This window comes from Calidris pugnax, unplaced genomic scaffold (assembly GCF_001431845.1).
Source record: "Calidris pugnax isolate Ruff unplaced genomic scaffold, ASM143184v1 scaffold25, whole genome shotgun sequence".
NCBI lineage: Eukaryota > Metazoa > Chordata > Aves > Charadriiformes > Scolopacidae > Calidris > Calidris pugnax.
Genome location: NW_015090805.1, coordinates 5,477,435 through 5,503,815, shown reverse-complemented (window position 1 = coordinate 5,503,815; position 26,381 = coordinate 5,477,435). Strand labels below are relative to the sequence as shown.

The 26,381-nt window shown below is 42.5% G+C and overlaps 1 protein-coding gene across 6 annotated transcripts in view; it reads left to right on the top strand.

Annotated features, from left to right (window-relative positions):
• The window catches only part of KCNJ15 (potassium channel, inwardly rectifying subfamily J, member 15), a 37,475-nt gene extending 33,759 nt beyond the window's left edge, over positions 1–3,716 (top strand). For 4 of the 6 annotated variants that reach the window (XM_014937983.1, XM_014937982.1, XM_014937980.1 and 1 more), the window contains exon 2: positions 1,615–3,716. In XM_014937983.1, coding sequence (XP_014793469.1) covers positions 1,631–2,761 — 1,131 coding nt within the window. In that variant the 5' untranslated portion in view covers positions 1,615–1,630 and the 3' untranslated portion in view covers positions 2,762–3,716. Of the gene's footprint in view, positions 1–742; positions 846–919; positions 1,262–1,614 lie in introns of those variants that run through there. The other 2 variants (XM_014937984.1, XM_014937979.1) reach the window with 2 other exon arrangements.
• Positions 3,717–26,381: the final 22,665 nt, after the last annotated feature.

The following is a 26,381-nucleotide window of genomic DNA, read 5'->3' as shown; positions in this document are numbered from 1 at the left end:
CTCCTGTTGTTCTTTTTCAGATCACTTGAAGGTTTTTTCCTGTTTATTATCCGGACATGCTGCGCACTGTGTGTTGATTTGACTGTCACATAAGGAATCTCCTACTGGGATCACTGATGCATTCCTTTCTCATATATGTGTGTATATATATATCTATCTCTGACAATGGCTCCTAGGCTATGGAAGAGAAATGTTGGTGATTAAACCAAAATTGGAATGAGCCACAGGTGTTAATGGGAGTTAAGTTTAATTATCCTTTCCCAGAAAACTTCCAACAGTGTGATGGGTATAGTCATAGTCATAAACAAAAATTCTCCTTAATTGACATAACAGGAAAGGTACTTCAGTGAGCAATTATGCTGATGTCCTGGACTGGCACATGTGTGTACCACAAATATATCTTGTACTTCCTGTAAAATTCTTTTAAGTAGCTATAAGGAAGACATTATTTTTTTTTATTTTTTTTTTTTGGTGGTTCACGAAAACGAATCACTTACTTAAGGCTCTTTTTGAGGAAAACAATGGAACAAAACAATGCTTTTTGTACAACCTGCCAAAGCACAAAGGATGCATGGGATGTTTTTTTTCTTTGTTGTTTTTGTCAGCAGGAAGTTTTGTTGTTGGAAACGAGTATAACATGCACTGTCCTTGCTCTATGTAATCACTCTGGTCCTGCAAGCCGGGTCTTGTTATTTGCCTCATCAAACTGGCACAGGCACCATTCTGCTTCACTCTGTGGGCTTTGTTCAGTGCTGAGTGTCCGCACACTTACTCTCCATCCGGACTGATGCACAGTAAACAAACTTCAGGAGCCGGGTGGTCCAATGACTGCTGGGTTCGCGCAGGTCAGGGCCCACGGCTAGAATGCTGACTTTGTGAATTGCCTCCTTTTTTTTTTTTTTTTCCTTAGACAGCTTAAAATCAGAGCGCTGTACAGCTTCGAAAAGTTTTCAGGTGTAAATATTCCTTTCCAAAACTCGACTTTGATGTGTTCGAGTCTGCTTTGTTTCCCTGTAGATTAGTTGTAAGTTTGCAACAGAGCCAGATCCGACTGAGTAAATCACTTGTGGAAGTTAATTGTTCACAGTGAAAGCTGGTCTGGCTCATTTTGCCTCCGTCGCAGGAAGAGACAGAGGTGGTGTGCTGGATCTGCATTCTAAACCAAGCATTGACGCGACTTTAATTTTGATCAGATGTCTCTCTTCAGGGCATTAAAGAAAACCTGCTCAGTAATCAAAAAGAGCCTCTTCTCTAGAGAAACGTAAGAAAAAAATTTTAATGCCTTTTACAGAAATAAAATACTAATATAAAATTTCAGCTTGGTCGAATTTCTTTTGCAGGCTATCATAAAAGAAACCTACTTCTCCATATTTGGCAGTCACCAGAATCAAAGAACGATTTTTTTTTTTTTTCCCCTGGAAAAAAGAATATAAAATTATTTGTAACGTCAGATATTGTATGATGGTAACTTTATATTCCAACTGTTTTTATTCACTGCTGCTGTGTTTAGATTAAGTTTGTGCCTTCTCTCCATCAACATTTTCAAATGCTTTTCAGAATCAGTTGTGTGCTTTGATTTCATTAAGTAACAGTCTTTTTTTATTCTCTTCTTAGGACTGAAGCTGTGAGAATGGAAACCACAAAGATTAATATGTCTCGCATACCGCTGGTTAATGGAGGCATCGACACTGCCATGCTCAAGGCACAGAAGCCCCGTGTTATGTCCAAAAGCGGTCACAGCAACGTGCGGATAGACAAAGTCGATGGCATTTACCTACTCTACCTTCAAGATTTGTGGACTACAGTAATAGACATGAAGTGGAGGTACAAACTCACCTTATTTGCTGCTACTTTTGTTATGACCTGGTTCCTCTTTGGAGTTATCTACTATGCCATTGCATTCCTTCATGGTGATTTAGAAATAAACAAGTTCACCCCAAAGCGTGAGCCGTGTGTCAAGAACGTAGACTCTCTGACTGGGGCGTTCCTCTTCTCCCTGGAGTCACAGACGACCATTGGCTATGGATTTCGTTTCATTACAGAGGAGTGTCCTCATGCCATTTTCTTACTTGTGGCGCAACTGGTAATCACCACCTTGATTGAAATCTTCATCACAGGTACCTTTCTGGCCAAAATTGCAAGACCTAAAAAAAGGGCAGAGACTATTAAGTTCAGCCACTGTGCTGTCATTACTAAACACAACGGAGAACTTTGCCTGGTGATCAGAGTAGCAAATATGAGGAAAAGCCTTCTGATACAGTGTCAGCTGTCTGGGAAGCTTCTTCAGACATATGAAACCAAGGAAGGGGAACGGATCCTGCTGAATCAAGCCAGTGTCAAGTTTAATGTTGACTCCTCTTCAGAGAGTCCATTTCTCATTTTGCCTTTAACCTTCTACCATATATTGGATGAAAGTAGCCCTTTGAGAGATCTCACACCTCAAAATCTCAAGGAGAAGGACTTTGAGCTTGTGGTGCTTCTGAACGCCACAGTGGAGTCCACCAGTGCTGTCTGCCAAAGCAGGACTTCCTACATCCCCGAGGAGATCCACTGGGGCTATGAGTTCGTGCCTGTGGTTTCACTCTCTCCAAATGGAAAGTACGTTGCAGATTTCAGTCAGTTTGAAAAGATAAGGAGAAGCACAGATTCTACTTTTTATAGTATGGACTCTGAAAAACAAAAATTAGAGGAGAAATACAGGCAGGAGGATCAAAGAGAGAGGGAACTGAGAACGATGTTGTTACAGCAAAGCAATGTTTGAATGGACAAACTATTTTGATTAATCCTTTTTGCAAACTGAAAAAACATACTTTCTGTGCTGTATGTCTGCTATTAAACCAGCAGTGAAGTTCTTCTCAGCAAATAGCTTTGGTGTAGAGTAAACCTATCCCTTTTTTCGGCCAAATTATTAATCAAGTATTTTGTAATTAGGCAGGATTTCTTTGTTCATGATCTTGACTTAGCAAAGTTGGATTTGTATTAAGTCTCTGCCTTGTACTACCACTAAAAGCAGACACACCACTTTCCGTTTGGAAAGTGAAACTGGATGCACTGTGCTGATTCCTTCAAATATTTATTTGACGTTGTTTTACTGTGACGATGCATTCACAGAGACAGCACTGCTAGAAGAAAATATGCTCCTTTAAAATATGTATATTTAACATGTATATTCTCGTACCAGGTATTGCCTTTGTGGGGATTCCTGGTCCTGAAAGTAAGTTGATTGGAGAGACAAATGGTTGGATGTGGGAAGAGCCTGCAGGGAAGTGGTAAACTCCTTCTTAAATCTTGAAGGAGGGTGACAGAGTAGTTGTGCTGGGTGCTGGGAGCTTGCTCCCTGTCTCTGCTATTCAGAGCTTGTTTTGTGGTCACTCACTTTTTTAACCTTTTTAATGCCTGATTTATATATAATAGCAAAAAGGGGAGATGAGGGCAAGCTACACAGAATCATAGCAGTAATCAACTAAGGTTAAAGCTGGCTTTGAGACACTTGTTTTTTGTCCAATGTAAATAGTTTGTAATAGCAGCATAACAATACATTTCTACAGATTGCTTGCTTTGCTATGGACCGTATTTAATTTTGGTTAAAAGAAACCTGTATTATGTCTATAGACAACATTTACTTTTTCTGGCAACCATAAAGGACAAGCATTCCTTTTATCAATTTAATTTTTGGTCTTTTAAAACCATTCCATTAATAAAGGAATTTAATTTGAGCAGATCCTGATCTCTTTGTGGCACGGGGAGAGGGTGCGGTACCTCAGAGATGTTGAAAGAGCCGAGTGCTTGGCATAGGCAGTGGCATCCAGCTCACAACCTGGGGACCCAGGAGATTGCTAAAGCAGTCAGATTATTGGTAGTGAACCAGGGAGCAATGATGTCTACGTAGCATGCTTATTATATGTGGGTCAGCTTTTAAATGGGCCTTAGAAATTATTTCTGACTCATATCACTTTGGCAGCTTTCTGACTTCTAGAGATTTTGCTTCTCTAAACCTTTGGCAAGGAAAAGCTGTATTAAGGTTGAGTTTTGCGTCTGTGGGCCAGATCTTGACCTGAGAGCCACCAAGGTCTGCAGTGATAAAAAGACTTTTGGCACCTTTAACTTACTGTTATTGTGTTTAGCTTCCCAGAACCATGTGGCCCAGTGGAATGCAATCCAGCAGTCTGCCATAAAATATTCTATACAATAAATCAATCTAGCTTGGTGCCTAAAGAGGCATGCAGCAAGCTGAGTGCAGAGATGGCCATGGCACCAAGAACAAATGTCAAGAAGAAGGGAGCACACACTATGGGGGGTGGGAATGGTAAGGAGGTGCATGAGGGGCTTAAAACCGCTCATTTATGTAAATGGTTAGCTCTCCTGTGTGAGAAGGCAGAGATCCAAGAATCTGTTTGGAGACAGGGACCTAATTTAATCCAAGAAGGTTCCCTACCCACTACAAGGTTTCTCAAATCATTGTAATTGCAGGAGTCACCTAGCATTTTTGGGAAGATTTCCCAGGTGGTACTATGCTGTGTTGTCACAGAGGTTTTCATTTGCAGCCACATAGAGAGGATGTCAATGTTTAAATTATTGATTGTTAACTTTCAATTTTCCCTCATTTTCTCTGCTTGCTTGTTTCATTGCAAGGAAGCATGTGTGCTCCATGAATTTTTGCAGTCACTTTGTAGACCTGACATCCATGTCCTACAACTCAAAGAACACTGCTTTGGCGTGCTGGGCTGAAAGTGCCAGGTGTCTTAATCCTTCTTCTGTCAAGCCTTAGCCTCCATGTGTTGATAATCAAACATACACTCCGATTCTTTCTTATCTGGGTAAGGGCTCTGATCATTCCTAAAGGCATTGTCTCAGCTGTGTATTGACTGTAGAACAGTTTCATCAACTACAAGTGAGCTAATTCTTCTCCAGAAATTCTTCTCCAGAAATACCTGACAATGAAATGAACCCCTTCCTTCCATTCCCCTCCCATCCCTGCAAATAAGGAGAGACATGCCAAATTCTATCTTTGAGGTGAGCTCTCCATCCATTTCAATAAACTTCTTTGTTATTGCACTTTCTTCCTTGTATCTTAAGAAATCCTAGTGTGTTGAGCCCTGTGAAGGACACATGTGCCAAGTCCCAATGGGTCTACATATTTCTTGAATGTCGGATCTAGGAAGTCCTATGGGTACACAGCTGCAGCAATGTGCTTGTGGGTGGACTTTTGTGGCAACCATTTAGGAGCCCAGAGACCAGGCTGCTCCAGGCTTTGACAGCTGATGAGGAGTACTTTTTTAGGATCTTCATTTTGGGAGCTAAGAAAGCAGGTAGGGACTTAAGTCTCTGTGTACACTAATTCCAGGGTTCAGTCGCTATGTTCACTAGGCCATTCCAGTCATTAGGCTATCCTGAAGGGAAAACATCATAAGGGAAAGCCTTGGAAAGAAAAAATGCATCACATAAATTATTTTTTCTGAACCTTCAGTCTTACAAGGAAGGAGAGGAGAGGAGACTAGAAATCTTTGGCAAAGTCAAAGCAAACCTTCATCAGCTAGTAAGAGGCTGTACAGTAGTATTATATACATACATTAGTATAATAGATAATGGACTGCTATTCATTCCTTCCAGATTCATACAGTCTGGACTTTTCCTTCTTGCTTTCGTACAAGCTTAACTTCCATTGCTCCCTCTGCAAGTTAAGAAAAGCAGAAGTGGCCTTGGCGCAGCATGTTTAGCTGCAGAGTAGTGAACCGCAGTGGAAAAATGTCATGACATGTGCATCTGATATGAATCACTGGCAAACCACAACCTCTCAGCCCTTGTGGTCAGATCTTCTGGTTGTGTAAACACAGCTCTGGTGATTTACCTCAGCTGAGGACTGACAGGATGGAGAACTGGAAAGCAAAACTCCCATGACCATCCCAAAGCTGCCTTACCTATAAGTAAAGACTGTTGTGTCTGCATGGTGATTGAGGGCGTGAGAACCTTCTTGTCTGCCAACTGCTTGTCCTGAGGGTGTCGGGGCAGGGCATCCACAGCTCCAGCAGGTCATACCCCTACACAGCCCACAGTAGCACCTTCTCATTCCCCTCCCTGCCCCACAAATGGAAGATACTACTTTGGGAGCAATTGAGTTGGATAATTATACTAGTCTCTAAAATGTACTGACTGACTCTATGAAAAAATCTGAATTAAATCCGAATTTAAAATTTTAGGCACTAAAGGAAGCAGTGGAGCCCCATGTCCCTGTGTACACTAAGTGAATGAGTACGTCTATCAAGTAAATCCTCCATTCCAGTCACTAGGTCATTCAGAAGAAAATAGTCATGGTAAATTAAAATAGATTTTTTAAATTTCCTGAGGAGTACAACATATTTATCTTTCTTTTATTCATGAGTTATCAGCGAACAGAAAATTTTTAGAGTCATTTTAAGTATTTGAACTTGTACAGCATTTAGCTGAATAGGAACTCATTTCAGCTCATGGACTGTTTCTGAACTATTTGTTATGACTTTGACTTCAATATTCTTTTTTTTTTCCTCTTTTTAAATTTTTTTCTGTGGAAGTAGGTGATTGAAGAAGCATAATTTCACTTCATTTGCTTCCTTGCAATGACTTAGAAAGGGAGGAAATGAACCCTCAGAGACTGCAGGCTGACTGTGCCAGAGTCAGTTCTACCATCCTTCACAAATGTTTCACTTAATCTTCCAAACTGATGACAATGTTTGTGGAAAGCCAATAATTTGACAGGGGAGCATAGTGGTCTCCAGAAAAATGTAGTTCTCTAATTTTCTGCATGGAGGTAGGAGGCCAAATAGCCCACTAGGTCTAAAAGACACTGGGCAAGGGGGAAGGGATGGAGAGTGGAAAAACAGAGAGAAAAACCCACTCATGGACACTTACCCATATCACCAAACATTTGCCACTTCCATAGAATGCCAGGTTAAAAAAAAAACAAACAACAAATTCTCTCAGTTTTGCTGAGATGACTCAAAGGACTGGGAAAAGTGAATGCAAGTTCTGTATTTGAACAAATGTTCCTGAGGACTTCTGAATGTGTTTGCTCAGTGTTAGTCTGATGACAGCCTGATCCTGAAAGAGAACAGGTAAGACTCTGTGATGACTCTAGTAAATCTGTGATGGAGAGAAGCTTAAAAAACATAGTGTATGCTCTAGCTCTTGCTTATTCATTGCTAATACTCTGTTTGGCTGCAAAGCAGTCGTGTCCTGGTCACCCTCATGTTGTTGGCATTACATGAATAAAGGAATGTTACCCTGACATGCCTGCTCAGCCCTCAGCAGATACTCTGTGCAAATATTAGATTACCAGAACGGAGCTCTTTTAATGCAATAGGTACTGATTGAACATCCTGTATCTAAATGACCTGAAAGAGCTGTTGGAACATTTCCAGGACGTCACATATTCCCTGAGCAGAGACTGTTCAGAGCTGCCCTGTCCTGTGTCAGCACACAGTACACACAGCAAAACAACATAATTCCACAAGTAGCACAACATACATATGTTTTTTGCATCTACCCTTAACAATAAATTCCAGAATGGTCACTGTGCACCTCACCATATTGCATGGCTGTTAAATTCATTCCTTCTTTTCTATCCCTTGTAAATGTTTATCCAGACAAAATACAACATAGTGACTGACATTAGCGGTACTGAGAGGAGGAAAGTGTTTAAGCACATAGGATTTATGACTCTGACAGACACATTGCCATGAATCTTTCACAGGGGAAAAGACTTTACTGCTCTACCTGCCTGCTCGTCTCTTTTGCCCAAGATCAGCATCCTCAGGACCAACAGCGGAATGGAGAATTCCTTGGCATTACCAAGGCTCCAGCTGAGATTCAAATACGTGACAGGCTCTGATGAAACCAAAACCAGGTCATGGAGGTCAGTTAGTGCTAAGATCCCGCACTGTGAGTGCAAGACGTGTGTTACGTCCTGCTGACTTTCATGCAGAGCAGAAGTGTCCAATGAGGGCAGCAACATAAAGCTGTCTTCAGTTACCTTCACTGCATATCTGCTTTCTCTTGGGAACATGCCAGCCTCAAACTAAAATGCAGTGAGTCTGAATTGCTATACATTAAAAAGGGCTGAGGTGCCTGAAGAAAATACTTAACAGAGGTCAGATGGTTCCAGTACTCATTGATGGTCTTTGCAGTACAATTTTTTCACCTCCCATGGACCTATTTCAACGTCTTTCCCCTTCTACTGCTTATATTAAGCACCCAGTTGTCTAATGTTGGTTAGGATAATAATTTATCTATCTTTCCTTTGCAACAAAGATATACACTTGAATCATAAGCAGAGTAAAATTTCACTTAACAACTGCGGTTAAACAACAATTTTCAAGTTAAGGAATTGTTATTCATTCTTTACCCAATGAAATTGGTAAAATGGTCTGTGAAATGTACCCTTTGCTGTGCTCCAAAATAAGAAACATCTCAAAATAAATATCAGTGCCCAAGATCTGGAATTAATTAGGTGATTCATACGAAATGGCCAATCTTGCTATTTATTGGAAAAAACCAGATTGTTATTTTCAGAATAAAGTATCTTAAATGCTAATCCTAATGGTAGACAAAGCTTGGAAAGAACAGTCTACCATAGTAACCTATGGAAGAAGCTTGTTGTAAGTCAGGACAGTTTTTCATTATAAAACTACAGATGTAGAACTGCTTTCCTGTGACAAACAAACGTTTAGGCAATGCTCATTTCCCAAAATGTGTCCGGTTAGTATTTGTGTGACAGAATCACTCATGTCAGTCTCGGTGCAGTACCATTAGGCGTCTGGGGAAGGTCGGAATGGAGGTTAAGCATAATTCCCAACAAGATCCCAAGTTTCTTCCTCCCTCTGTCTCTCCGCTGCTCTGTTCCATAAATTTGTTTTGAGAAGATCTGTTCTGTACACCAAGTGCCCCAAAATAGCAGTGAATAACAAATGACATCCCTACAAGTTCTGTATGAACACAAAGCGCCTCTAACAGCTGCAAACTTGGGTGCATACTATGAGAGCTTATGGTTGGCAAAAAATAGGGAAAACATTCACTGAAAGGTAGGCAAGAAAAAAGGAATAGGTTAATATCTTCTCTAAGTGCATAGCACTTCAGAACTGAGACTTGCTTTCCTCTACAAATTTTTAAGCTTCCTCTACAAATAAGTTGCACCTGAGTATAAGGCAAGTTGGTGGGGGTTTTTTCTAGAAAATTGCCTAAAACTGTATTTTGAATTATATCTGGGTGAATATGATAACTGATCTTTTCTCCTTCAACCAAAGTGCTTGAAAACTAGAATAGACACTCAAAACTTAAGTTTTGAAAACCATAAATGATTGAGTGTTCCAGCTGATATGTTGAAAAAAGTTTACTCAGCGTGTCTACTAATGAAACACTGATTGCTTTATCCTGGCAATTTTATTTATACTCACCTCACAAACACGGGCAAATCTTTAGTTCTGAGAGGAAATGAGCAGGCTGCATTTCTTCCTTGATAGACTTCTGCCTTTCCCCAGTTCTACAGAAAAATGAGAGCTTCTCTGCCCGTGGAGTTATTCCAGCACAATCATTTAACAACCCCAAGTAATAACCCCAGTCCAGAGTGATAGTACATATGGATGCTGTGAGACTGGAATGTGGGTTTCTTTCCCTACATCAGCTTCACTGACTTGCATGACTGATTCCATCAGAAATAAAAAAGAAATAATTGCATTGCCACATGGCTTACTCCATTTTGCCACTCTCCCACTTTAAATTTACAGCTTCTCTTATTCCAGATGCATTTATTCACATGTGCAGACAAGCCCCAGACTGCAAGGAATGGCTCCAGTTTCGCTCATGGAAGTGGTCCTTCCCAGGAATTCTTTCTGGGTGTTAATGTCACCGAAATCCAGAGGCCAAATTCTTGGCTCCAAGGTTCCCCTTTCTGCAGCAGCCTGCCATTGCAAAGAGGCCGTAAAGCTGATCCAAGAAGCCAGCTGAACCTTTTCCCTGGCACAGAGAGAAGCATCGTCAAGACTAGGCTATTTCCACTGGAAAAATGAGCCTCATTTTGTTCAAGAAATGAATGTGCTGTAATGAAATTTTACAACCCCCATAATAAGCCCATTATCAAGATTGTGACAAAACATGAAAAAGCATTAAACTTCCAGTAGTTTCATACTAACCCAGAAGAATTGTAGCCAGCTCTAATTCTGTTTCGTGATGATCAGTTGGTGTCAGATACAGGTTTGTTTAAACATTATATTTTACAACCATGAATTTGGCTTTTTAGCTGGAATTTGAACTTAGACTTCATTGCTAATCCATGGTCAGAGATTTTACTGGTATTTCACAAGTTTGTCTGTGGACTTTCATATTCTGAAAGTGTCTATTTTAAACCTGCAATCTGATATCACCATCCCATTACCAAGCATCCATCTCATACCTGAATGCCGCTGCTAAATAATAGTAACTCTGTTTATTTTGCTTCTGCTGCTTTTCAGAGCAGAAGGTTCTTTTGTGTTTTATTAAAGCAGTCAATGTGATTTATGGTCATTCTTCTTCATAGCTGGGAAGCTGTGGCACAGAATAGCAAAACAGCAAGGGTAGCCCAGCAGGTCAAAGCTGGAGGTATTGATAACTAGAGATCTGAGTTTTATTTCAGTGAGGTCACAATTAGGTCACATTAGGCATGTAAAAATTTTTAATACATTTGATGATACCTGAGAAGTGGAATGTGTCATATTTTCCGTCCCATCCTCTTATCATCCAGGAGATAGTTCAAATTCACACTTAATGTTTGTCCATCAAGAAAACACCATTGTTACTTGTACAATTTTTGTTCTCCTCCTCAGTTCTCTTGATCAGCCCATGCTGCTGTTGCTGCCTGTTAGGACAGCCTCTCTGGTTATTCTTCCATACTTCTGCTTCTCTTCTTGGCTTTCTTCTCTCACAAACACTTGTTGTGCTGAGATGAACAAGTGAAAATCCATTTACTCCCTCAGCCTGTCAACAGGAAAGGTGGATTGCTGGATCTCCAGGCCTAGGACAAATAGAACACAGGTCTGACAGAGCCACCCAGGTGATGCATCTTGAACCTTTCCAGAGATGTCATCTGAGGCACCCCACCAAGTCTTTGGGAAGCAGAGCCTATGAAGAGCTTTGTGTTTCGTTGGACTTTCTCTGCATTTCTTTACTTATGTGACAACTGGCGTTGCTGCATTGTTCAGGTATACCTTCTTTACCCTGGTTGGACAGTATTTGACAAGAGCAAGCTCTGCAACTTAACACTGCTAACTGGTGATTACAATGTGTGATCTTGCTCTCCCTCATCCTTTTCATACCTAACTTCTGCTAGAAAGCTTTCTTGGGAAAATTGTGTTCACAGCTAGGTTCAGAGAAAAGACAGCTGGTGCAGGGCAAGAATATGTTAAATTATAACCACGTATTTTCCAATGAAGCTTCATCTAAAATAGCTTCCATTTTCAGGCAGTTACTGAGCAATTTGAGAGGGTGATGGAATAACATGCTAGAAGGAATTAAATGGCAAATCAACTGAGGGGCTGGGCACTAAATGGAAATATTCTAAATGTGAAGAGACTAGCTACAAATGCAGGGTTGAGTTACAGAAATAGAGTATTTGCTGCTAGGGATGCATTTCCAGTCCCACTCCCAGGTCAGTACGTGTCACAACACCAATTGTGTATGTACATGGTGATCTGCAGTATAACTAATTCAATTGCTGGCAAAGCACATGGTACACCAGACATGATCCAAAGTCCCTTGAATTCAAGGGCCCTTTCCATTGACTTCAAAGGACTCTGGATCCATGCTGCAGGGGTGGCGAGCCAAGCTCACCGCTGGAACAAATGATGACAACTCCATGGAAGCCAATGTAACTCTGTTTGCTTGTGCCAACAGTGAATCTGGCCTATAAACTTTGTTCTGCAGCAATCAGAGGCTGCATAATTCATTCAGTGGCTCGGAAGTTAATTAAATTTTCATGGCCATTAGCATATCAGCCATGTTATGTACCCAATTACATTTTGACTGTATGAAATAGTTCTTTTCCACAATCATTTGTTTAAATGCTTCCTCTTTGTTGTTGTTGCTGAAGCAGTTACGGTTTGCTCATTCTCCTTATCTAAAATGCCGCTTAATCTTTGAAGCCTTTCTTTTCACACAGTGGCAAAGTAATAAAATTGATCGCATGATTATGAGTCTGGTTTTCATTTACTAGAGTGTTGATAGAGGAAAAATGAAATCACATGACTTGTAAAAGAGCAGAGCGGAAACAACTCTGGACATTACTAGCTCTAGTAAATGTAGCAAGACTGGCCATTTTCAATTCAGGCATTTGAATTCAGAGGAGAACTTCAAAACATCGGATTTTTGTCTTCTCATTACTAGAGGGTCTTGGCGATAAATCCCTTGCTTAGTGTAGAGTGTAGCGGCAACATTTATGATCGAAAGACCACACAGGCAAAAATAATACATAGGAGAGCATTATGGAGGAGGGCTTGGCATTTCTTCCCCTTTCTGTTGTTTTATTTAAGTGCATAGACTGATTGCTTGTTTTTTGGATTTGTTCCTATTAGCAACCTGACAAATGACCATCACCTGTGGATTGTGGCAAGTGAAATGCTCCACAGATTTGCATCCCTTTTTGGCCAGCTGAATGAATAGCCTTAATCCAGATAACAGATGTCAAGTGGGGTATAGCTTTTTATGATCACATAAAACATATATGAAAAAAGGATATTACATGTTGGCAAGGGAAGGCAGTGAATGTAATCAGGGCCCCAAGAGCACTTACAAGCATTATGCTAATATCAGTCTGGGCAGAAGGAATTTTGTTGTAGTGCAGAAAAATGGCACATGTGGGAAGCAAAGGAATATTGTACCATTTCATTTTTGTCTGTTTCTTTGTCCTTATAAGCACCACCAGTGACCAATGAGGAGGAAAACCTCTATTAATGCTTGTTGCACCTGCCTGCTTATTCAGTTTGGACATTTCTTCCCCTTCAGACAGACAGCAGCCCCATAAGTAGTTAATCTGGTATTTGGCACATCTAAGGGGTCTGTGGTGGAGGAAGGAACAAATTAGTGATGAGTGGAAATCTCTGATAACACTAATAGAAAGGTAGCCCAATTACTTTTCGTAAACATGATCATCAGTAAGCTGGTAGCAATTTAAGAGCCGTATAAGGAGCTATGCTAAAGTGATTAGGTTTAATTAATACAGAGTGGTTTATCAGAAAGAAATGATTCAGCCTGGCAATTTCTCATTCACGCCTTCACGAAGGGGAAGGTACACACTCCAGTGTGGCTTTGCATCATTTCCTCTGCTTCCCATTGTTTGCGCAGAAGCAAGGCCTTGATTGTGTCCTGGGTATTGTACTGCCTGTAACCGTGCTTGCTGGATAAGTAATATCATTCTATCCTGAAAAGGTCTTAGATCTGGGAAGTTCATACTTTAGGATAAAATCTGTCTCACACTTGACCTATGTGGTGAACTGTACCGTTAACATTTCTATCACTTACAAGGTGGGCACCTACATGGACAACCTAGCATGAGGTACCTTGTGTGTGATGGTCACTTCTCGAGGAGTGCAAAGCACAGAAGCAAATGGGTGGGGACAGTTCGGACACTGCACTGAATGCTAGATGTAATTTAAAACGTTCTATTGAAGGTGGGCCCTTAGTCTCCCTGAATATAGATTAGGATAGGAGTAGTGACGTAATCCTGCCTGCAGTCTTCTTCTGGCTGATGTCACATGTATGACATAAGCCCTACAAGCACATTTTGGCCTGTGTGACCTGGTGGCTCAGTGCACCTGTGGACTCTTGCTGCTGATCCATCCATTTCAGAACCCAGCGATGGCATTAAACACCTAGCTTGAGCCTTTGCCTCTTCAACCAGAATCTGTTCTCTACTAGTCTTATTATTTTGCTCCAAGGGCATGCATCACACCACACTGGCTTTGACAACAACAGTAATCAGTTTTGGGGCTGAATGCAGCTCTCACAAGCCTTTCTAACAGCAATTTGATGAAACAAGTGAAGTCTCATCTGCTTAAGAGAAGCCACCCAAGCACAGAGGGGAGATGGGAAATATTTTTCGTGCCTGTGACAAGTCAGTTGGAATTTCTAATCTGCAGCTTCCCCACAGCTGCAGGGATCCCTCCAAAATGGGTCTGTCTTGAGGTATTTATAACGTGTCTGTCACTAGGGTAGCCAAGCACCACATGGAAATACAGCACCCAGGTTTGCAGCTGATGCAGCTCATCATCGTTTTGTCTCTCTCCCAGGTTCCCCACCCTGGCATGCTTCCTGGAGTTCGCTCCAACAGAGCTTGTTAGAAATACTCGCTCCTCCAAAAGGTCCCTCATGGAAAGGGTCCACAAGCCTGGCACCTGCTGCCCTGCAGTGCAGCATCCCTTCCACAGAGGCTTTTAGACAGGGCTTGTATTTTTCTGTTCAAGAGTTTGGGCTAGTATTCAACAGGCTTCTGATGCTACAGTGGAAAGCCACATTTAGCTGAATAGTGTTTATATTAGCTCTCCAGCCTCTTCCTAAATTAACTTTCAGTATCTAAATCTACTGAACCTGCCAGGTGAATACATTGCAAGGATCACAAGCCAGTGTTAGAGCTTTGCACTTGGTCCTACAGAGCCATGAACTATTTCCCCCTCTAATCTCTTTTCTGACTGATTCTGGAGGTACTTCAACATGAACTAACTATCTAATAGCCAGATCAGCCATTTCCTTTCAGTTTGTCTGCAGTTTTCATCCCTTCCTTGTGTTCTGCCCAATATTTACTTGTAGGAGAGTAATCTTATCTGAAAGATGAAGTTTCTGCTCTTCAAAGTAAATATCTATCTTGGACTGCTAGTAAATTATCTGTAAAGTAGCTGATAAAGGAAAATCACTCCCAAGCAGTTCTGGTCTGATCCAGATCTGGAGCCAAGGTAAAGACCTGGGACTCCAGAAAGCAGCCAAGGAATTCGAACATTTGTGCTTTCTAACCGGAATATATGTCTGAAACAGTTGCTAGGCAGTCACCCAGTGCTTCCCAAACCAGCTCCACCACTGAGTTTTGTATGCACTTGCACATCTGAAGTTTGACATTTTTGCAAAATACCTTTGGGAAAAAGCACTCTAAGTGGCATTTAGGTTACAAACAGCTGAGAATCCTTGGGGTGATATGCATTGCTGGGCAGTGAGGAGCCTACCCATCCAGTCACTCAACCCACTTAGTAAGGCTCAGGTAAGGGGATTTGCTGAGCTCCAGTGGCTGAGTAAGCCTTTTGTGTAAACCCTCTGAACAGGATAGAGTTTTTACACACTTTGAATAGTTTGCTCCACTTTGGCAAATGCTCACAGGGTGGACAACCCAAAAGATGGGAATCTCAGACAGAAAATGTTAACACTCACTTTCCTTTTTCCTCCCTCAGGTTTCAAATCTGGAGTGAGCCACCAGCAGCCCCCTATGCTTCTTACTAGCTTTGCCTCTTTCATATTTGCTGAACCCTGCAGTTACAGAAGGCTACAGACACAGAGCCAGATTCTGCCATTGATTTCCCATGTTTTCCCTAGAGAGCAGCCTCATTGACTTCCAAGGTATTACCCACAAAGCAAACAACTGCTTCCACTCATCTGGCCCTCAATAGTCATGTTACGTGCTTGCTTTGCCCACACGCTGCTCCACAGAGACTATCACAAACCATGGAAAATTCAAAAATTCGCCTTTGGAATTCCTGCGTGTTTTGAACAGGGGAAGGGGCTGGGTCTGCATCCAGATTAAGTTTAGATTTGGTTTGTGGCTTGAAGCTGACCCAGGACGAGAGTTCATACTCATAATTGAGGAGTGGAAAACTCATGGATTCATCTGATGAGGATTCTTACCAAAACAGCTGCTATCCTTGTATTTGGGGCACAAATGAAGCAGAGCAAGACACAGAGTATCCCCTCAGCATCCATTGATTTCCATGGTATGACCAGTCAAGCTCTAAAACCAGATTATGAGAACCTTTCTAATTCTAATGCTGAACAGTATCCACTGAAGCAGGTTTGCTTGTGGAGATCAAAGCCCTGGATGTTTGAAAGATATTGTGACTTGTAACCTCCATGTGATGCCTAGACTATGCCTAGGACTGGACTTTGTCCTCGTCTATCTGGGGGTAGTGTTTTTCCACTGCTATGGCTTATGAAGGTGGGCAAGCTTGCTGCACTGGCTGGGGCACTGTGTTTGGGCTAAGGGACTTGTGCCAGCTGGCAGATTTTTACCATAAATATGCATTGCTTCTTACTCTTTGAACTTGATTCTGCAGTAGCAAGGCTTAACAGAGAATGCTTATCATTAAAGTTTTTTATTCATTTCTGGGAGACCTCCTTCCCCAACATAGAATCATAGAGTCATTGAATGGTGTAGGTTGGAAGGACCTTAAAGATCACCTAGTTCCAACTCGCCTTCCATGGGCAGGAACACCTCCCACTAGACCAGGTTGCTCAAAGCCCCATCCCATCTGGTCTTGAACATTTCCAGGGATGGGATATCCATATGCTCTGGAAAACCTGTTCCAGTCCCTCATCACTATCAGAGTAAAAAATTTCTTCCTGATATGTAATCTAAATCTACCCTCTTCCAGTTTGAAGCCATTATCCCTCATCCTATCACTACATGCCCTAGTAAAAAGTCCCTTTCCTGTTTTCTTGTAGGCCCTCCTCAGATACTGGAAGGCTGTTATAAGGTCTTCCTGGAGTCTTCTTTTCTCCGGTCTGAACAACACCAACTATCTCATCCTGTAAATCTTACAACCTTACAATACTATGACCAACAACACACTCAGAAAGAAGACGGGGTCTTCAAAGCTACTGAGGGTGGTACAACATGACTTGCCCAGCAGCTTTAGATGAAATATGCTTCAGGTCCTCCTAGCTAATGTGCTCCAGAATCACTAGAAGCAAATCTAGCAATGTTGTTTGCCCTTTTATCAGTGCAGCACACAGCACCAGTTTTCCATTCATTCCGTTGCTGATCCAAAAGGGAAAGAAGCCAAACCTTTCACTTTTCCAGTGTTTGTTAAAGCATGAGCATTTTATTTGGAGACTCTGAGAACATAATTGTTTAAAGTCTTAAATGAGATTCCTGTGCTGCCAAAGATATCCATTCAGAAACCACGAATCAGGCCACTAGAGATCTTAAGACTGGCATAAACATCATGAGACTTTAAAAAACAATAAAATATGGATTCTTTTTTCTTTATTTATTTCTGTTTATCTCATTCCCTCTTTCTTCCTCTGTCCCTCTCTTTCTCTCTCCTCCTGGCTCCTTCCCCCTTCTCTCTCACTCTCCACCTCTCTCTCTCCTTCCAGCATTAATATTTTAAAGTTTTTCTCTGGACCATGAGAAGTAGAGAAACTTGTTTTTTAGTGGAAGCTGAGACTCAACTGTAACCACCTGACTCTAGGACCTGAAGTTTTCAGAAAAAGTCAAATATTGGGAGACTTCTAGTGCCATTTCAAGAACCTGCCACACTGACCTGCCTGATGAGCTCCAGATCACCAAGAGAACTGGAAGTTTCCACTGACATAAAAGCTCAGCTGCATGCCATTTATTTGACTTGGGTTTAGTTTGTATGTCTTGGCAGCAATTTCACAGCTACTTTTATTACTATTTATTATCTATCTTAGAGTAACACCTTCAGGCCCTGGCCAAACTCAAGATACTTTACACACTACGAGAAACAGCCATTAACCTCAGAAGCTGCAGTCTTAAAGGACAAGATGAACAAAGGGAGGAAGAAATGCAAGATTCTCTCTCCCTTCCCCCTCCACAGACAGACACAGACAGACAGGCAGCACTGCGAGATGGAGTGACTTTCCCACGCTATCTCAGGAAGTCCATGACACAGCTCAAAACTGAACCTAGACGCTGATTTCCAGGTGACTGTCTTATTCCCAAAACCTTCCTTTCAACCAAAAGCCAAAGAAATGAGAGCAGTAGCACTCAGACTTCAACCTGGAGCTACTTGCCACCAAGCTGTCATCAGGCTCCGGTCTGCCTCCTCCCAACCACTGCCTACCCAGGGAAGACACCTGGCGTGGTTGGGGTCCCTGTTGGGGCAGGGGCTGTCCCTCGCCCAAATGTCCCCGGGTACTGAAGGGCATGTTTCTGCAGAACAAACCCTGGCAGGTGAGCTGTGACCTGAGGGTGACTTCAGGACTTGTTCTGACAGGCAGTGTGGGGAGGCACCGCTGCCGCTGATGCATAGCATGAACTGCAGTGCTCGGTCACCCTCATCCTCCCAAGGGCTCCCTGCATCGTCTGAGGTGATGGCCGGCTGCTGGCTCTCAGGTAGCTTGTTTTGGTCCAAGAGGAAAGAAAAACACGATCAGCTTCACTTACCATAGCATGACGGGAACAAAGGAACAAGGTACACTGTTCTTGAAAGTCAACACATTACGGAGAAATATCTGAGCTGGCAGGAATATTACTTTGATTAGAAAAGAAATTCGTTTGCTAGTAAATTTCCTGTATTCTAAGGAATCCGTCTGACCTTATCAGAACACAGGCTGGGAGTGCTGAATCACCTTCCACATACCTGAAAACTATCTAATGTAAATAAATTTTATGACTCCCAACTATATATTATTAGGTAATAAACTTAATGACTTTATGAAGGTTATTAGGAGAAATATAAACTGTATCAGGGTCCAGGAATAGGTATTGTATATTTTCATCTAAAAGAGTCAGTGGAAAACATAATCAGGTAAGTAACCTACCGTTTTTCTGGATAAGGTGATTTAAGGTTATACCAAGAGATAACAAGCAGTGGTTTTGGTTTCAGTGATCTTATCTCCAAAATTGAAAATTATATATTGGTAGATCTTGAGATTGAAAGGAGATTACAGAGCTAAAACCCTTTTCTGGTGGGAGGTAAGAGGATGGATAAGCACAAGCGACAGGTTTGCTTTTGCAAAGGAAAAGGAAGGGATAGGCCTCCCCAGGAGCAGGGAAGGCTCAAGCCTTAGGAAGGAGCTAGAATCAGATTTTCTGATTTTTCTTTTCTCTGAAGTGGATTTTATTCAAGCAAAAGTCATTGGCTCTGCAGGGTGTGCCTGCTGCTGAAGAGCACTGTCACTGTGCTGGTGGGACCGGAGTTTGGCTGACAGAAACAAGCCCAGCTGGCCAGAGTGATGTGGCCAATGCAGAAAGTGCCTAGACCTGCAGCTGGCAGTGCCTGTAGACCTGGGAGGAACTCTGAGGACCTGTGGGATGCCTCCCCCAAGCACAGGGAGGGAGAGGGCTTCAGAGAACGTGTGGACATCTCTGGGTCAGAGAGGTTGTTTGTTTGACAACTCTGGCAGCAACAGGGCTGTACCAAAAAATATTCCTCTTCCAGGTGCACCTCATGGGCCAAAGTGTGCTCGTGTCACCCTGCTCCCTGACATGGACCTACCCCTGCCATGGCAGCTCCTGGGGCTGCGCTGCTGCCTGTCATCATGTTGGCTGCGGCTGGGCCTTGGCAGCTGCACGGCTTCGCCCACTGCTCCTCTCCTCACCACCATCCCAGGTGGTGATGAGCTGCTGCCGTCATCAGTTACATGGCTTTGTGTCTTGAAAGAAGAGAGAAGGTTTGCTGTTCACTTTGGAAGGCATTTACACCCCCTTTTGTTATTGCAGGTCACACACAAAAGACAATCTTTGTCAGTTTTTCTCTGATCCCCACTCAGATATTTTTCCAGGATTGATACCAATCTTGGCTGCAAATGCAGGTGCCCTTTCCTTCCTGCTCTGCTCTCTCTCCTTTCCCATGGTTACCCAAGTAAAATAAATTATTTACAACAGATTTTGTCTTTGCAGCATTGTTGTATTTAGTAAGAGGGCTCCCGTCTAAAGGGCAAATCATGCTGCTCTACGGACATATACCCTGGACTTTGACAGGAGCTATAATAATGTAACCTGTTTTTACTGTGTAAGTGGGCAGATACTTTAAAAACATGTTTTGATTCTCCGGAAAGGCTCTGTAGGAGTGGGCTTAGGCCAGCTGACGGAGGGCAACACATCTTTCATGCACAAACGAAGAAAAAGGTCTGTGACCCAGGGCACCCTGAGCCATGTCTGAGATGCACACAGCTCATGGGTGAGCCACCCACTGACTGCACAGGGCAGTGGTTAAGCTCCATACAGGGGTGTAAACACATGGGCTGCTTTTGCTGTAATGTTTCCCTGTGATGAAGGTGACATTGCTCGGCTGGGCAGGCCTGGCAGGAGGACCATCTCGAGGACCTGATGCACACACCACTCCAGGCTGAGCTCTGTGGGCACCATTTCTGTGTTGTATCATGGGTGTCAAAGACAAGGATGGCCCAGGAAAAAAATGAAAAACAAGTGCATCTGCAGCAATTTGATGATGTGTCCTAGACCTCCAGTATCTCAGAGGTGTTGTCATTCTAGTTCCCTCTTCAACAGGACAGTAAGTACACCCCATACACTCACCCTTTCCCTTTCTGTCCTCACAGAACACTGACATTCCCCAGAGGCCAACAAAAGACGCCAGATCACTGTCTATCTTTTCTTTAACATTTACATTGTATTTAACAGATCTTTGAGGTGTCCCAATGATGGATAGGCATTGTTATTCTTCAGACCAGATGGGCAGGTATAACCAGCAAAAAGCAAAATTTCTGATCCAATGCCAAAATGAAGGCAGTGCTGTTTGGCTAAGGGTAGCTGTTGGAAGAGTTTGCAGCTCTCCTGCAGCCACCTGGGGCTCAAGACGCAGAACCACAACAGTTTCCTTTAGGCTGCAACTTCAGGGAGCTCCTGGGTCCTCCATGTGTGTTAAATAATGCACCATGATACCAATAAAAACCACTTTTGTATGATTCCCATTGTCTAGGAACTGCTATTCTTTTCTGACATGGCCATTTGCACTCCCTTGGCTTCCTCACTTATGTAGATCACAGCAAAACCATAAAGCCATCAGCCGATGGGAACATTAACTGCAAGAGAAAGTTGTGGCAGCTCTGCTTTGCAATAACCAGCTGCCACAGGCATGCCACAGACCTGAGCCCAGCATTTCTGAAAGACTGCCTCAAGCTTTGAGGCAGACAATGACCTGTCCACCGCCAATGACTTCCCCCCATAAATTTAATGTTCTTCTGTTTGGGAGAAAAGGTCACTTTGGAAGCTAGTCCCGGACCATGAAATCATCTGCCCACAGGAACTGTGGGCTATCTCATTCCTTGTCACCCTCTAATACACACACACAGAGGAATTAGGATATAAAAAAATAAAGTGCATCCCAAAACCCCTGAAAGCACTAAATCAAAACACAGCATTGCACAAGTATTTTTTCCTCTGGGAAAGGAAAACCAAATCGCATGCACCACATACTAATCATGTAATTTAATGTACTCCTGGAATCATGTACAGCTCCTGGGAAGATAAAAGCAGTGTAATAAAAAAAAAAAAAAACCCACACCAAAAAACTATGGGTAGTAGAACAGTCTGGGCAGCACTGTTCACTAAATTCACAGAGCCATTTCCATTAAGCTGAAGTAGAGGACGCATGAGATGCACAGAGGGGCATTTATGGTGTTTGTTTTTTTTTTTTCTTCCTCCAGAGTGGAATCAAACCTTTGGCCAACAGGAAAAGCTTAATAAGAGGGTTGTGGAGGGCATGGGTGAGAAGCAAGTCTCTCTCACACACACACACAAAAAAAGTGTGGTCTTTGAAGAAGAGGCTAAAAAAAAAAATCCCACGGGGCTCATGACCCTCCTGAGGCTCGGTGTAGCATGGGCACTGGCAGGACGGAGAGCTCAGGGTTGATAGCTTCCTGCTCCATCAAGCCAACAGGATGAGAGTCCCAGCACAGCCCTGTGCATGCCCTGTGCTCAGATAATGTCACTGCTTCAGTTGCTGAGCCCTCCCATTTCCTTCGGCGAATAAACACCGCTGCTTCCTCTTGATTCTCCCAACAGATATTTGGCGACCAAGTTTCTCAATTTCCTCATGAGAGATGAAGAAAAGTATAGGTTTTTCCCAGTTGCGCAAATCCCCCCGATTATAACCTTGGCATGCATCAAAAAATGGTTTCCTCTTTCATCAGCGAAACCTTTACACAAGCCTCCCCTGGCTCCTGAGCTGGCAGGAAAGACACCGTTGGATTTATCTTGGCTCAAGAGCGGGCACAGTGTGCTGTGGGCCAAACAGCCTCATCAGTGACTCAATGTAAGCTGCAGGAGGACATTTCTTGGTATTTACCTCATTCACACTCTTGATGGCTCAATGGCAATTTGTTGCAGCCCACCCTCATTCACCTCTGCTCCCCTTCTCCAGAAGGGCTGGACAGCAGAGACATTGCCAAGGCCTTTGCCATACCAAACCTATGCCAGTAAAGCCACTTGCACAGTGAAGGACAAGCATGGTTTTTTTTGTTTTTTTTCAGAAGTCAGACAAGGTATTGGTGGCAATCTGCTAGTAGAAATCACCGTAACTCATTAGCACTTCTTGTCCCTTCAGCTCAGCAGATCATGCAGTCCTTGTGCAAGGAAATAGTTCTATGTCTTCCTTCCCTGTTTTTCTGGGCAGTGACGAGCATGTCAGCTCTCTAACCGTTGCTCTGCTTTCAGCGTGCTCACCTTTGTTATAGGATTCAGCTTTCAGGAATGTGACTCCTACAGCAGCATTACTGGGTTAGGCACCCACAGTTTGCTTTTTGGTCTCTCACCGTGTTGCAGAGTGGGAGAAGGACTCCATTTTATGAATAGCGAGGACAGGATGCTGTGCAGTTTTTAGCCTTTTGTGTATTGAATCCATGCTCTGCACAATGGCATGTTTCAGAGCTAGCAGTCCCTCAGGAGGAAAACACACCGGAGGAAGCATTTCCTGCTGTAGGCAGTTGACAGCTGGTGTTGAAAAAGGGCTTCTCAAGTGATGGAGAGGAAGCTATTTTGGGGAAGTTTTGGTAACATTATTTTGCTCTTCTTGTCAACAGTGATGGTTACCATAACACAAGTACAGTAACTTATCAAAGGGAAAATATGATGGGAGTTAAGGACCTCAGGTCAGTATGTCTGTCCCACCATGCAAACACAGGTATCTCCACTCAACTCTTGTCATCCTCAGATAAGGCTGGCTGTCCCTCACCTGACAATCATGTGTTCTGAGAAAGGATGGAGATGATGAGCACAGAGACCCTCTTGCATATAACACAATGCATGGACTATGTCTCTGGAGAGCTGTGATAGCTGGGGGGTATTGAAGTAACGATACAGAAAAAAGAGTACGGGGTGAAGTCAAGCTATTTTGTTGGTACAATCAGGCCTGAGCAAAGTAGGGATTTAATAAACTGTATTTTCTGCAATAAGACAAGTGGGAATGTAAGGGTCAAGATTAGGACAATTCTGGTGAATTTCTGAAAAGATAGGACCGTTTCAGCCGGTAGTGGGGGGCTGAGAGGAAGAAACAACAAAAGGGAGTCAAAGAAACTCATTCACTGAGCTCAGAGGTCAGCCAAATTGCAACAGCCAGGGTTGCAGGGGCCAGTAAGCTGGGAAATCTGATACATGGAGAAAGAAATACTAATTTTACTAACTGGTAGCAAAACGTTTTATTACATTGAGCAAACCAAAAGGGAATGCTTCTAGTGCAATTACTTATTTCTAGGTGGTTGCTGCCTCCACAAAAACATGGCACAGCTTAGCCTGGCAGCAACATCACTTGTTTTTAGGAGAAGCTGTTTGAAATAAAGGTGATGTAAATATGAAGAAAACTCAGTTTGGAAAATTATATACTTTCCATGAATGGAACTGGGTGAAATCATTTTTAACAATAAGGTTTAAATCAGAAAAATATTGATTTTAATTAGCCGGGTATTTTGGTGAAATTCCATCAAATTTGTTGAACAATTTCAACCAGAAAGGGCTGATAAGACAATGGTTAACCATCAAAATATTTGACTTCAAGATTCTCAAACAGAAATATTTGGTTTTCCACTTTGAACTGAGTGTAGCTTTCCAAAATATATCTCTGTATAAATATATCTTTAAGATTAAGGCGGGTGGGCAAGTGTTTATCCCTGAAGTCATTTATTTGCAGTTTGGGGCAGCTTTACTGGAAATGGAAAAGGAGGTTGCAGAGCTCCTGCTCAAACCGCCTGGCATGTCACGCACCACATATTAGAGGACAGCTGCACAACCTTCTTTTGTCCATCCATCCCCTGGCATCGTGACTGTCATCACTTCTCATAGCTTCAGCTGACACAATGAACTTGACAACAGAGATGAGCTTGTTCTTTGTGTTGCTGCTTGTTCTTGTGGTCTCGTCCATGACTACTACAACGTGTCCCTCATGTTAGTCTACCATTCCCCACGTATGCCATTTCCCTGCAGTGCTATTGCTGAAGCAAGGCTGGTTGCCTTTTCTGCTTTTCTTCGTAATGCTTCCTTTATTATTAAAAGCCTACGCAGCTTGAGGAGAAGGAAAAAAAAAAGCTGAATGTTTACTTAATTGTTGGTCAAGAGTTGGCTCCTGTGGAAATGTTGGCTGACGGTAATGTTGTACAGCGTAGTCCCTTCTATGACAGTGCCAGAAAACCAAGGGGCAGGTGGCAGTTCTTGAACAATAGTCAATTACACTTTTTAGGCAAATATTTGCTCATGTGTCCAGACAATAATGTCTTGTGGAAATGTGTTTGCACAATGTCCTTGACAAAGGCTCGTCTATTAACCTGGACACAATCGGGTACAGCTCTGGAACAGTGTTTAACACATGAACTTCTCAGTTCAAGCAACAACAAAACATCATGCATCCAACTCCGAACAAAACAGTCACCCCAAATTACCTTCATATGGGAAAAAAAAAAAAAGAAGGCCTTTTGAAGAAGATTTACTTTTAACCTATAAAAGTATCCACTGCAAATGCATGTGCTCGGATCTGTGACTCAGTTCCAAAAATTTCAGTGTGCTTCCAGAATAACTTTAGCCAGATCACTCTAGAAAAGTTTCAAAAGCTCCTGCAGGGTCTACGTTGTGCCGTGCAAATGAGCCTTGTCCATGCTCAGTGCTGCTGGGGGCCCAATGGCTACCTCATATGCTGAGGCTCCAGTGAATAGCTAGCTTTGCTTGGCATCATGCTGATTACACACACATGGCTTTCTCCTGCTCCATGCCTGGGCAGGGGATGAATCTGCCTGAGAGCTATTGAGGATCATCCTCGTTCCTCCTCAGCCTGGATGTAGGTGGAAACTCTGAAGCAGGTGCCCCCATCACAGCTAGGCAACATCTTCTTCTGGCAAGATGGTGCCACTGATTCTAGACCTCTCATGCGAGTGACAGGGACTGCAAAGCTTCATCTTCAGGGCACAATAGGAATTTTGGGTGGTATATTGTGTATGACAGTGTACCACTGTATTGCTAATGCCCATAGTACTAAGCAAATAATAGTTTCTCCCAATAGTGCTCGAACTTATAGTGGGGACTGCTTAGGAGGGGTTGTGGACTAGAGCTAGACAAAGTTCAACTGAATTTTCTATACTTTTCTCTGGTTTTGAGGTCACAAAAAATGAATGGTCTGTAATGGGGGTGACAGCCAGAAGCATTTGGGAATTGTTAGTTTAGTCCTTTGGGTTGTAAATAATCATTCACAAGCTGCTCCTCTTCCCTCCCATGAATTCCTTAATGCGTACCAGTATTTTCTGAATGTTTTGGCTGAAAATGTTCCAGCCTCCGCTTTGCACACCACATGTTCACCTCATCTTAATGGTGATTCAGTATCCACGAGGTGTGTGAGTCACCTCGGGGATGTGGGATTGTTTCTTATTCCCTGACCGATGGGTGGGCACTTATAAAGGGGAGAACATAATATTTGCTATAGAGAGCAAACAAATAAAGAAACTAATGAGCAATAAACACATTAGTGGCTGAAGGTTTGGCAGAAACACACACTTGTGTTAAAGTGATGAAAGTGACAGAATTCTTGTAGTTCTGCCTGGATATTAATGAAAAAATAAGAACCTGTTCCCCTAGTGTCAAGTTCATTACAAAAGTATCTAGGTGAACTTGTGTGGCTTCTGCTAAACATAAAACTTGTGACTCCAGGAGTCAGGGCAAACTAAACTTGCCTTGTTTGTTCACAAAAATATTACTGAGCTAATTGTTTAGGTTTTTCCCCTCTTGATGAATGATAAAAGGTCTCAAATTCCTGCTGTGGCATTCCTGATGGTAAAATCATGTTCATAACCATTTTATTGCGATCATTATCTTATACCTCTTTCCCTCCTCAAGTGTATTATTTTCCTGTATCATTTCAATGCCTATTTTTCCATAGGCTTTAAAAGCTCAAGCTTTGAAAACCTGTTTTGCATGCTAGAAGAAACTTTACCCCTTTGGAAAG